The sequence below is a fragment of the Notamacropus eugenii genome, chromosome 1 (assembly GCF_028372415.1).
Source record: "Notamacropus eugenii isolate mMacEug1 chromosome 1, mMacEug1.pri_v2, whole genome shotgun sequence".
In the NCBI taxonomy this organism is placed as follows: Eukaryota; Metazoa; Chordata; class Mammalia; order Diprotodontia; family Macropodidae; genus Notamacropus; species Notamacropus eugenii.
In genome coordinates, this window is record NC_092872.1 from 77,825,656 (window position 1) to 77,838,125 (window position 12,470).

General features: G+C 47.8%; 1 protein-coding gene across 3 annotated transcripts in view; it reads right to left on the reverse strand.

Annotated features, from left to right (window-relative positions):
• Positions 1-12,470, reverse strand: part of CNTFR (ciliary neurotrophic factor receptor) — a 94,506-nt gene that overhangs the window by 58,037 nt on the left and 23,999 nt on the right. Inside the window, exon 1 of one of the 3 annotated variants that reach the window (XM_072606278.1) lies at positions 7,761-7,854. The exons of the other annotated variants lie outside the window; for them this stretch is intronic. Within the exon in view, the coding sequence (XP_072462379.1) occupies positions 7,761-7,814 (54 nt within the window). The 5' untranslated portion in view covers positions 7,815-7,854. Of the gene's footprint in view, positions 1-7,760; positions 7,855-12,470 lie in introns of those variants that run through there. 3 annotated transcript variants of the gene reach the window in all.

The following is a 12,470-nucleotide window of genomic DNA, read 5'->3' on the forward strand; positions in this document are numbered from 1 at the left end:
ATACAAGGAGAGTCAAAGTGAGAGAGAGAGTCAGAGGACAGACCAAATACGGAAAAAGAGATGAAGATGAAGACAGGGGAAAGAGGGAAAAGAAAAGGCCAAAAGCAAGCCACTTGCTTCCTAGGCTGGATCAGTCCTCTGGCTCGTTCCCCAGCCTCAGCACAGGGGAGCTGAGTCAGGTGGAAGGAGACCAAAGTTTGGCCTCTACTTACCTGTTATTCACCTCCCCTGGGGGGTGGGGTGATAGCTCCACAGACATTTCAGACCAGTCCTCAGTCTCATACCTGCTCCATAAATACCCACTCCAAATCTCCCGTCCCTTCTAAGAACTTTCCAGGAAAGGGAATCCAGGTAGGAGGGCCAATGAAGGCATATTATATGGTCCAATCCCCACGTTTTACAGAAAGAGATTTCCCAAGCCAGGAAACAGTCTTTCTGCTATTCTGTCAGTCTGCTTCTCTCTTCCCTACTGCTTGACTGAACGATAGGAAGGCTAAGGACGAGGGGCAGTCTACTGAACATGGATCAGCACCTTTAGCACTCCATCCTCACCTCCCTCCCCTAAGCCTCCCCTTCCATGCCCCATTATCCCTAACTTCAGATGTTCCTAGCCTTAAAGAGGGACACACACAGAGGACACCTCCACCCTCCAAAAGTCTGACACAATCCCCTTTCACTGTCTCTTGGTCTCTAGCTTTCTCCTTGTTTCTCCCTCTCTCCTATTTGCCTATCTCTTTGCATCTGCTTTCTCTCCCTTCCTCCATCTAACGCCTCCACCAGGTAGAATGCAGCCCCAGAGTTAGACATTGTCTATGCTTCCCCTTCAACACTGTCCCAGCTGGCCGAGTCTCACATCAAGTGCTTCCTTTCCAGCTTTGTTCTTTGCCCATGCTTTCCAGAACCCCTCCTATCTGGTTTCTTAGTTTTTTCCATCTACCAGTAGCCTGGAACTTCAAGCCTTTTGGGCAGCATGATGGACCTGGGCAATTATTACAGGCTAGAGAGGAAACCCAGGACAGAGGCCCAATAGCTATGCAAGTCCAAACGGGGGAAAACTTCAGATGGGCCAGGCATAGCAGAGAATTAACCATGTAGGGGAGGGTGTAAAGCAACAGATAACACAACAACATAACACATAACAACATAACACAACATAACAACAAATACAAAAACCCAGCAACTCTCCCAAATGACAGAGAAGCCAAAGAGAAAATGTTCCAAGAGTTGATAACACAGTGGATAATCAATCAATCAATCAATGAGCATTTATTAAATACCTACTATATGCCAAGTGCTGTGCTAGGCCCTGGAGATACAAAAATGAAAAGGTCCCTGCCGTGGAGGCATTTAAATTCGAACAAGAGAAACAATCTATACAAAATAAACACAAGGGACTATGAGGGAAGGAGACTGGCAGCTGGGGAGAATCAGGGAAGACTTCATTCATGGAGGACATGTAACTGAAGATGAGGCTTGAAGAAAATGGTAGAGGCAGAGGTGAGAAGAGAGTGTATTCCCGACGTGTAGGAACAGCAAGGGAGGCAATCAGGCTGGACCAGAGCTTGAGAAGGGGAATAATCTATAATAGGGTTGGGAAAACAGGCTGGATATTACAGATGGGTGATAATTCAAACTAGTGCTAAATACAAACTGCTTGGCTATCCGACAGCCACTGCCAAGTCCTGAAAGAGAAGGTGTTCCCCAAGGCTGAGTTCAGAAAGCAGCTAAGGGTAAGACCTTCCCTCATCTCTAAAAAGCAATCTGGTCCCGTGGAAAGAATTCCAAATTTTGAGTTAGATGATCAGGGTTCCAATCTCGGGCCTCCCCTGATCTAGGGCCCATCACACTCCATCTCTAGCCTCCAGTTTTCTCCTCTGTGATCCCTACATGTGTTCCCTTCCAAAGCTATATCCTATGAACCCATGGTTTTTTCCTGGACTTAGGATATTTCTGGGGGTGTTTCTGGAGCACTTCCTCCCTTTCCCCCCACTGCTTATTCTTTTTTGGCTGGTGTCTAGGCTTCAGGAAGGCAGTGGGTGCCATGGAAGATCATAGATAGGGGAAGGCCGCAATTCCCAAGGGATGTGGATAATTCCCAAGAGTAGAGAATTGAGAGTAGATATGCTGGGGAAGTCTGTAGGTTAGTAGGAAAAGAAACACAGAAACCCGGTGGCTGTACCCCGAGGGGCATGTGCAGCTCCTCCCTTCACCAGACCCAGGTCTCACACAGATTTCTATCAATGATGTAGGGACATTACCTACCTCCAAACCAGACTGGACACAAATCAACGTCCAAGGTAACGTCAAGATTTGAGTTCTGCACACTTCCAGTTGTTGTTCAGTTGTTTCAGTTCAGTTGTACAGCTAGGTGGTGCAGTGGATAGAGTACCGGGCATAGATCCAGAACGACTCATCTGGTGCTCCAGAAACATCCCCCCAAAATATTCTAGCTTCCCTAGGGCCTGGAGTCAAGAAGATCTGAGTTCAAATCCAGCCTCAGACATTTACTAGTTGCATGACCCCAGGCAAGTCACTTAACCCTGTTTCCCTGAGCTGGAGAAGGAAATGGCAAAGCACTCCACTATCTTTGCCAAGAAAACTCCAAATGAGGTCACCAAGAATCAGACACGACTGAAATGACTGAACAGCAACACTCTAATACTCTCTAAGGCCTCAGCTTTCCCACCCCCATTTCTTCCTCCATTCTGGTCAGGGTGTAGCAGAGAGGGGACAAATGTATGCACATGAAAGAAAATACAAACAGAGACGTGCACAATTCCACGAACCCCTTTCGTAGAGATAGTCATATATGGCTATGCTGTAGAGGACAGTCAGTGCAGTGAGGATCACCACTGTTCTTACCTGCCCATCCCCAAAAGGGAGTCAAATTCCTTTCCTTGTCCAGAATATGGTGTTAAGAGATGGGGCAGGAAAACATACAGGGGGGAGGTCCCTACTGCTTCCAATATAACCTCAATGCACACTACCACCACCAAGTCATTGTCCACATCACCCCCATCTCTGCCCATGGAAAAGAGGGGAATGATGCAATGCCCTGGCTCCCTCCCCTAAGCAATCCATCTCAGGCTCAGGCTGAAGCTGTCATACTCCAGGAGCCCAGACTAACCCCTCCCTCCTTAGGAGGGAGCAGAGAGAATATCGATAGCTGCTCCAGCCCAGAGCCAGGTCTAGTAGGAAGGAGGGAAGAAAGGAGGAGAAAGGGGCACCTTGTGTGGGGCCCTGCTCCTCGCCTTGTGCTTTCCATCCCATGGGATGGATGCTCAGAGTACAGTCCTGCCAGGAGGCAGGAGGATGGGCTCAGTGGCCTCTCAAGGATCTTCCAGCCATACCAGACAGAAGTCACAGGGGAGCTGAAACTAAGCAGTCAATTCCCTCTCCCTTCCTCTAGTCTACCTCTAGCCTGAACTCCCCTGCCCTCGGTGCTATTTCTGAAGTTGGGTGCTATTTCTGAAGTTGGGTAGCTAAAAATAGAGCTGCATGGTGGAAATCTCAGAGAAACTGAGGCCTGAAACTTCATGTTGTACTACATTCTACGAGGTCCACATGAGCCACACTGCTCCACCCAGGATGAGAGCCAGGCAAGAAGGTCATGATTGGCTGTGTAGCAGTCAGTAATCCTACCATTTGTGGTGGGCTAGGGGGAAAAGTTTCATCTGGCCTAGAGGGGAGGGAGAGACCCACCCAGAGTTCAAAGGGATGGGGGTTGGGAGGCCAAGGGAGAGACAAAGAGAAAGATGGCAGCACGAGGGTCCCACTGCACTCCAGTAAAAAGAAGGCATTTCTAGCCCTTGCCCCTATCTCCCTGGCTCAACTAGGATATTTCCCCAACCCAGAAACAATCCCCAAACCCCCACGAAGCTTCATCCTCCAGAAAACCTTTTGGCTCCTCTCCTCTTTAGAAACAAGACTCTGGTTAAACCTTTTGTCTGGCATTTACGGCTCTTCACAAGCTGGCCTCATCCTACCTTTTCAGCCTCCTTGACCAAGGTGCCTATACTCACATGGATGAGAAGATCCCCCTCCTCACCTTGGCCTCTGGGAATTCTGGTCTTCAAGGCTCAGTCTGAGTGCCACCTTCTGGATAAGGACCCCTCACTTGTAAATTTCTCCCATCAGTCCTAAGTTACTAGGCTATCTATTTTGTACATATCTACACATAGGCATGTTGTCAGCTTCTTGAAAGCGTGGATTGTTTTTAGTTTGTGCTAGTGGCTTAGTGAATAAAGAACTAACCTCTGAGGCAATAATAATGGATCATAATAATACCTAGCATTGGTGTAGTACTTCAAGGTTTGCAAAGCTCTTCACAGGTGTTTTCTCATTTGATCCTCACAAGAGCCCTGGAAAGTAAGTACTATTAATAATCCCCATTTTACAAATGAGGAAATAGAGGTTAAGTGACTTGCCTGAGAGCATGAACCTACTAGGTATCTGAGCCTAGGTTTGAACTTAGGTCTTCCTGAGTCCAAGTCCAGCACTCTATCCACTATGCAACCTAGCTGCCAATGAAGCTGGGAAGACCAGAGCTCAAGTCCCACCTATGACAAATAGAGACTGTAACCCTGGGTAGGTCAGTGGCCTCTCATCCCTTTAGTCAACTTTCTGAGACTAACTTGAAGAGAAGTTGCCAACCTGCATTGGAAGAGGGAGTGTCTTCATACCAGTGAAATTCCAGGCTTGGGCCTTATCACTGTTCCTTTTATATCTCCACAGTGTAGTGCCTGCCTCATAGGAGGCATTAAAGAAATGCTTGAATGACTGAAGGGTGGAGGGAGAGGAGAGGAGAGGAGAGAGGAGAGGAGAGGAGAGGAGAGGAGAGGAGAGGGGAGGAGAGGGGAGGGGAGGGGAGGGGAGGGGAGGGAAGGGGAGGACAGGGGAGGGGAGGGGAGGGGAGGACAGGGGAGGGAAGGGGAGAGGAGGGGAGAGGAGGGAGAGAGGGGAGAGGAAAGAAAGAAGAGAGGGAAAGAGAGAGAGTTCTCAGTTTTCTCCTACTCTTAGAAATCATTCCTGGGCCTCTTTCTGTCAAATCTTCCTTCCAGAGCCCTCCTCTAACTAGCACGACTCTATTCCACTTGCCCTTGAACTCACAGGTTCTCAGGGAACACAGAATCTGAACCCAGATCCTGCTCCTTCTGCTCCTGGCCAGGTCCTCAGACCCCTCCTACTCAACCCACAGGCTAACCATTGAGGAAGTACTTTTCCAGGAATTTTCCAAGCCCATACCCCACCCACTCTATGATAAGGGGAGAAGATTCTCCACTAAGCAGGGCTGGGCTTGGCCACCCAGACAAGGCACACCCAGAAGCAAAGAATTGAGAACCTACTTTTTCTCCCCGGGCCTGACCCCCAACACATAGCCTTTCCAGGCCTCAGAAGGAGAGTGGCTTAATGCATAGGAATTAAAGCTGAAAGGGACCTAAGAGGTCATCTGGTCCAACCCCTTCATTTTAAAGATGAGGAAACCCAAAGAAGTTGTGACTTGCCTATGGTTACAAAGGCTATAAGTGGCGGTGAAAAGATTTAGATCCCAGTTCTGCAATTCCAGTAACAATGGTCTCTCCACTGGATCATGCTACCTTCTCTGGTCCATCCCAGGATTGAGGGTACTCACTTCTGTCCAGGGAAGACAGACAGGTAAGGAAATGAGCCATGATAGTTACAGATGGGAAGAGTGTCTGTTAGTATGAAATACTAGAAATAAAATTGTGATCAGAACCTTCACATGCATACTGATGCTAACAGATCCAGAGAGTGAGTCTGTCTGTCTGTCTGTCTGTCTCTCTCTCTCTCTCTCTCTCACACACACACACACACACACACACACACACACACACACACACACACACACATTATTAGATATCTTAATTCCAGGGGTCTAGGTTAGGGTCAAAGATATGGGTGAATTCTCAACTGATCTCCCCTCTTACCACCCCCGGAGCTCAGCAAACCACAATTTGATTGTCTCTGTCTCTCTGCGTCTGTTTCTGTCTCTCTCTCTCTCTGTCTTTTCTGTCTCTATGTCTCTGTCTTTCTCATTCTGTCTCTGTCTTCATTTCTGTCTCCATCTCTCTCTCTCTCTCTCTCTCTCTCTCTCTCTCTCTCTCTCTCTCTCTCTCAGACAAATGGGCAGAGAGACAGATGGAGAGGACAGCACAGTTGTCCCTGTGACTGCCTAGCCCCCAGCACAGCCAAGCAGAGTTGATGCTGTCCAGGGTGGGCCCTCTTCCCCTCTCCAGAGGCAGAGGGAGAGGAAGAGACTATAGACAGGCTAAGCTGTGAAGTGCCACAGGACTCCTAGGTGCTAGGACCATGTTCCTCAGAAGAGAAACAGAACACATGGAGGGACCAGTACAATAGACACAGTAATAAAAGCCCATGGTGTTATGGTGCTCAGGGTCAAGGAACAAGCACAGGGGTCAGTCTGGAGAGGCTTCCTAGAGGAAGAAGATTTTGAAAAGCTTAGGGGGGGTGGGGAATGGTGTGTGTGTGTGTGTGGAGAGAGAGAGAGAGAGAGAGAGAGAGAGAGAGAGAGAGAGAGAGAGAGAGAAAGAATGACAGAGAATAAGAGAGAGAAGGAGCAGGAAAGCTGTCCCCTTCCTAAAACACTACAACGAAGCTATTGGCTGCCAGCATTTCAGATTTGTTCACAGGAGGCAAGAGCTTTGACAGATGGTGAAAGTGTGTCTAATGTCTCTTGGCTCCCACTGTCCCTTGCCTGGGGCTGCAATCATTCTGCCTAGAGAAGCAGTCTGAAGATGGGAGACCACTGACACAAAGAGGCAGGGAGTTTTACTTCCTTTGATTAGGAAAAGGGGATGGCGATCTGAGCGTTTCTTTAAGTATATGTTTCTGACATGTGCATGTGCATGTTTACCACTGTGTGTCATTATAAATGTATTCTTTCTGACCTATACAAAGGGCTAGGGACATACTTTGAGAATCTCAGCTTCTCCCTTGAGTTTTTATCTTTTCCCCTCCCCTAATCTCTCTTTCTGACCTACTGCTCCCTAGAAATCTCTCTCCATTTCCCTTCCCACCTTTCTATCTTTTTCTGTCAATCTCCTATTTTGCTTCATCCTTTTATCTTTCTGCCATTCTTTCTACACTTGAATTCTCACTTCCTCTCATTTTCCATGTCATCAACTTTGCCCCTACAAAGAAAAAGAGCTGGGACCAGGTGTAGGCAAGGTATATATCTAGCTAATATACAATATTCAGAGAGTCACAATTGAGGGCCTTTTTTTTATACCAAAAAATTTCCACTTTCCATGGCACATAGGGATTTAGGATCATAGGAACATAGTTTGGGATCAGAAAGATGTCTATAGCCCCCTCATTTTACCAATGAAAAAACTGAGATTTATAGAGACTGGTTTCGAATCACAAAATAGATTTTAGAGTTAGGAGACCAAAGATCATGGAGCTCAACATTCTCACTGTAGAGATGAAGAAACTGGGGCCCAGAGAAGTTGAGGTGATACAGGATGCAAATAATAGAGCTAGCATTTGAACCCAAATCCTTTCATTACAACATTCTGCCTCTCCTTGATCTTGTCCATCCTGAGACCCTACTCCTAACATACCTTTGACCTTGAGTCGCTATTCATTCGACCCATCTTTACGCCAAGAAGCATTTTTCCTGGTAATTCCTTATCCATTCTTTAAAGCCTATCTCAAGTGCTTACTCCTCCAAGAAGTCTTTCCTGTTTTCCTTCTCACAGAATGATCACCCATCATACCTCACTTATCTTGTAATGAACTTTGTTGCTATCTGTATTTCTCTTCCTCCTCATCCTGCCAGGCCACCAGACCGTAAGCTCTGGAAAAGAAAGGATTGTGTCTTATGCCCTTCATGTCTCCTCGAGTCCTAGCACTGTGCCCTGCACAAAGTAGGTGCTTAATAAATTCTCTTAGATTTTTTTGGTTGTTGCTCAATGATTAAGTGAAGTCACACAGGTTAAAGAGAAGGCATCATTTCCAAATCTTTCATATGGAAAACAAAGAGGTGATCACACCTCTCAATCTCAGGACAAACAGGTCAAAATGACAAAGGATTTTTCTTCAAGATGGAACGCCATCTTCCCCTGCTCTCTTCCTGACTCCAGTCTGGAATCTCAGGAGGCATCTCCTTCTCCAGGAAGCCTGCTCAAATGTAGTGGAGGAGAGGGGATCCCCTGCCTGCCTCAGGTGGTTGGGTTCCTGATTCACAGCCATCTGACCAGTCTCCTTAGAGAAGAACTGGAGCTGCCTTGGAGGGAGAAAAGGTCCATGTTTATTCAGCAATACTGAAGCCAAAGCAACCCTATGTACTATATATGGTTAAGATACATGATAGACATACAGCCTGTAGCAGGAGTGAAGGTGAGGGAGGGGGAGAGAAGGAGGGAGCCACCATGGACTCTTCTTACCCATTATTCACTGCCAAGGAACTGACTGAAGAAAGGCCTGCTCCCAGGACCAAGAAAATGCACATAATGACCTCTCCAGGGCCTGGACCTGTCACCTCTCTCAGTCCCTTCCCAGGCTGGAAAAGGGTAGAGAGGCCAGGACAGGATTCTAGGAAAGACTTCCTCTGTTTGAGAAAAATCACCCCCATGTCTGACGGTAGCCCCTGGCCTTGGAGGTAACATTCAAGACACACAGGACAGAGAACACAGCACAGCTTGTCCCAGGTGTGAAAACAGGTCTGTGGGTTTGAAGCAAGACAGAAAAACAGAAAGACAGGGACCTAGAGAATAAAGCTGGAAGAATGACAGGACAGGGAAGCCAAGAGATAAAAGGGGCAGGGACCCAAAGAAGTACAAGTAGAGGGACATGGACAGAAAAAAACAGCAAACACTCCAAGATGGAGACAGAGAAAGTCTGAGATAGAGGAAGGAAAATAGAAAAAGTGAGAAAGAGAAACAGAGGTGGAGACAGCTGGAAGGAAGGAAGGAAGGAAGAAAGGCAGGGAGGTGGTGGAGGCGGTAGAGAGGGAAGGCAGCAGGAGGACAAGGATGGGATCAGGAGGAGGGAGAGGGGGGCCCAGGGAGGCCCCCCAGATCCCGCCCACTGGCTCTGGACAGCGTGGGCGGCAGGGGGAGGGGAGCGAAGCAGGTCAGTTGGGGGGGGTGTGGAAGGGAGGGGTCCAGCAAAGGGGAAGGAGACTTGGCCTGGCTGGCAGCTGGCCCCAGCCCAGCCCCCCACAGGGGAAAGGGGGGCGGACACGGGTCAGTGGTCCAATTCCTATCCAGGTCTCTGTCTTTTTCCCTGTGAATGTAGATGTGTATGTGTGTGTGTGTGTGTGTGTGTGTGTGTGTGTGTGTGTGTCTTTCCCTCTCTGTATAACTTCCTTTCTTCATCTCTGCCTCTTAGTCTCTATCTGTAGCCTCTTGCTCTCTGTCTTTCTCCTTATCTCTAGAACCCCTAAAAGCCAGTTTAGGATCCTAACCTGCTGGATCTTTCTGAATTTTTAGCCTCTCCCCTTCTTTCTAGCCTCTCTCTAAATGTTTTAATAGGGCAAGCAGAGCACCTAGTATGAGGTACAGAACATATAGAAGGTTCCCTCCTCAGAAATACCATTCCCATTAGCCTATTCCAATGCCCTCCAAATTCTACCATTAGAATTTTTTTTTTCTTTTTGATCAAGGCACTGCACCTCTGGTACCCCAGAAGGATTCTTTATTCCATCTCTCACACCAGGAGGTAAATAAATTCATTAGACTCTCCTCCAGCCCCTAGGTCAGGCCCGAGGGCAACATTCCGTGGTCCAAGTTAGGTCTACTTTCTCTCTCCTTCTCCTTCCCTCTCCCCCCTACTCCCTAGCCTTTCATTTCCCCTGGAGTTAAATAAGAGGGAGTAATGAGAAGGGAACCTAGAAGAGAAAAGGAGATAAATGAGAGCAAGAGAAAAGAGAAGGAAAAGGGGAGAGTGTGAGAGAAGAGGACAGATGGGGTTCCTGGGTTAGGGAACAAGGGAGAAAGGGAGGGGAGGGAAAGAGCAGGTCCCAGGCCGAAGGTCTTTGGATGAAGCTGTGGAAAAAGAGGCCGGTGGGGGGAGATATCAGCACCTGCTGCTGTGACCTCCGGCTGGAGCAAGGAGGAGGAGGAGGAGTTGGGGGGGGGGGGGGAGAGAGAAAAGATTCCTCTGGATTTTGGCAGTAGCTGGGGCTCTGAGGGCTCAACGGCTCTTCCCCCCACCCCAAGTCTGTCTCCCTGCACTGTGGGAGCATGAGATCAGTGTATGCATGCCCGAGTGCACGTGTGTGCGGGTGTGTTCTCTGTATGTATATGGTAGGTGGGGCCTCACATGGCCAAGTATGGGGGAGAAAAGAGATATGGGAGGCAGGGTGCATGTGTGAAACACACATGAGCATTCCGACTATCTGCACAGAGAAAGAAGGATATGGAAGGACTTTGGGTCCAAGTCTCTTACTAACCTGTGCCTATCTATACATGTAAGCTACCATACAAATTTTACTTCTTGTTTCCTATGTTGGCAGTCCCAGCTCCTTAAAGCTTGCATGTAGATCTTCAGAGTATGGTCATATATGTATTTTACATGTGTACCCCTGCCTTGCCCTACTCCGTACATGCCATACGTACCCCAAATGCAGCGAGGGTTTTGCTTATATCTGGGTTCCTTCCCTGTAAGGTTGGTCCACACTGACCCCTAGGGTCTTGACCCCTCATCCTCTTTCAACAGCACCCTGAGAACTTCCCAGACCAGATCATGTCTAACCATCAGGCAGACTTGCTTCTGCTTCCTCCACTCCTCATAGGCTTCCTTTGGCCTGGGCTCACAGATTCTCAGGGAGGGGAGCTTCCTGCAGACAGGTAGATGGTGTCAACATCTCATCTGTCCTCCCTATACCAAGAAACAGAAAACATACACACCACGTTCTGACCCTGCCCCTTTCCTCATGCTCTCTTGTTATGAGGACAGCACACTCATTTCTCCCCCAACCAAGGAGACCCAACAGAGCCCTGATTCACCCACCTGGCTCCCTCTGGGCAATAGCAATTTGCTCACTCTTTTAATAGGGCTCTTCCTCATCTTTTACAACACCGACCCCTTCAGAACCCAGTTCAGAACTCCCCTCCTCCTGAAAACCTTCTCAAACTAATTAATCTCATAATAAATGCTACTTATTTGCGGTATTACTAAGCAAGGTCTAAGAAACTAGCCCCATGACAAGCACATGGCGATCACATTTTAGTGGAAGAGGATGATGGTGTTTTGAAGGTGGGGAGAATTAACAGGAGTGAGAAAATCAGGGGAGCCTGGGGGTTTCTTTCCCTACAAAAGAGGGAGAATTCACCACTTCCATATGGCAGCTGGTAGGAAAGGCCTACAGGGCCTAGATTAAATCTTCTTTTTAGTTGTGGCCCCAGTATGATGATGGTACTCCTGTCATCCATCTCCATTTTACCCTGAGAGGATTTCCTGCTCAGACTGACCACCTAGGTTCCAATACTACTGCCCTTGACATCACCTCTAATAAATCCAAACACAGGTAAAAGTGATATTGGCATGCTTCTTCCCTCCCCCGCCCCCCCTTCGCCATCCACAATATCTAACCTCAGGAAATCAGAGTGGAGTGGTTAGAATGTGGTTGTATCTACAGTGAGAAAGACTAGAGTTAGACACAAAGAAGAACTTTCTGCAGTGAGAGACAAAACTGAAGGCCCAGGAAATGGAATGATCTTGTTGACAGAGTGCAAGGAGTGGGGAGATTGAGTCAGAATGGACCACTTGTTCTAATGCCCATTTCTCAATATGCATACTTGACTAGCAGTGCCTATACATACACGTCTCCAGTAAAAGCTGGAGTTGGGCTAGAGTAGCTCTGAAAGAGAGAATCATCCCTTATTCTCCTCCATTCTTCCTCTAAAAACAGCAGGGAAGATGGAGCAATCTGTTCCTGTTGGGTAAACACCACATTCACACAAATGCACAAGCTGGCCCAAGTGTGCACACAGAACAGTCACAAAGTAATAGCCTGACACACAGGCACACACATAGTATCACAAACACAAACAGTCATTCCCACAGATATACAGTCTCTCAAACACCATCACATAATCTCTCATATAGTCTCTTTCTTTCACAAATGCAGGTCATCTTGGTTCTTTCCCGGTGCCTCAGGGATTGAGGAGATGGAAAGAAACTTATCACTGCCTCATTAATCAAACCCATGCTGCCACCAACCCAGATACCTTCACTCCTCCTCCAGTCAGGGCACAGAGCACAAATTTAGCTCTGAAAGGGACCTCAGAGGCTAATCAGTCTGGCCCTTTCACAGATGAATAAATCCAGGCTCAGAGAAGTTACATCACTTGCCCAAGGTCACACAGGTAGGAAATAGCAGGGCCATTATTTGAAGTAGGGTCCTCTGACTAAATCTAGTCTTGGTTCCACTGTGGGGGAAAGATGCACAGCAATGGTGATTCCTAGACCCAAAGGGAAGG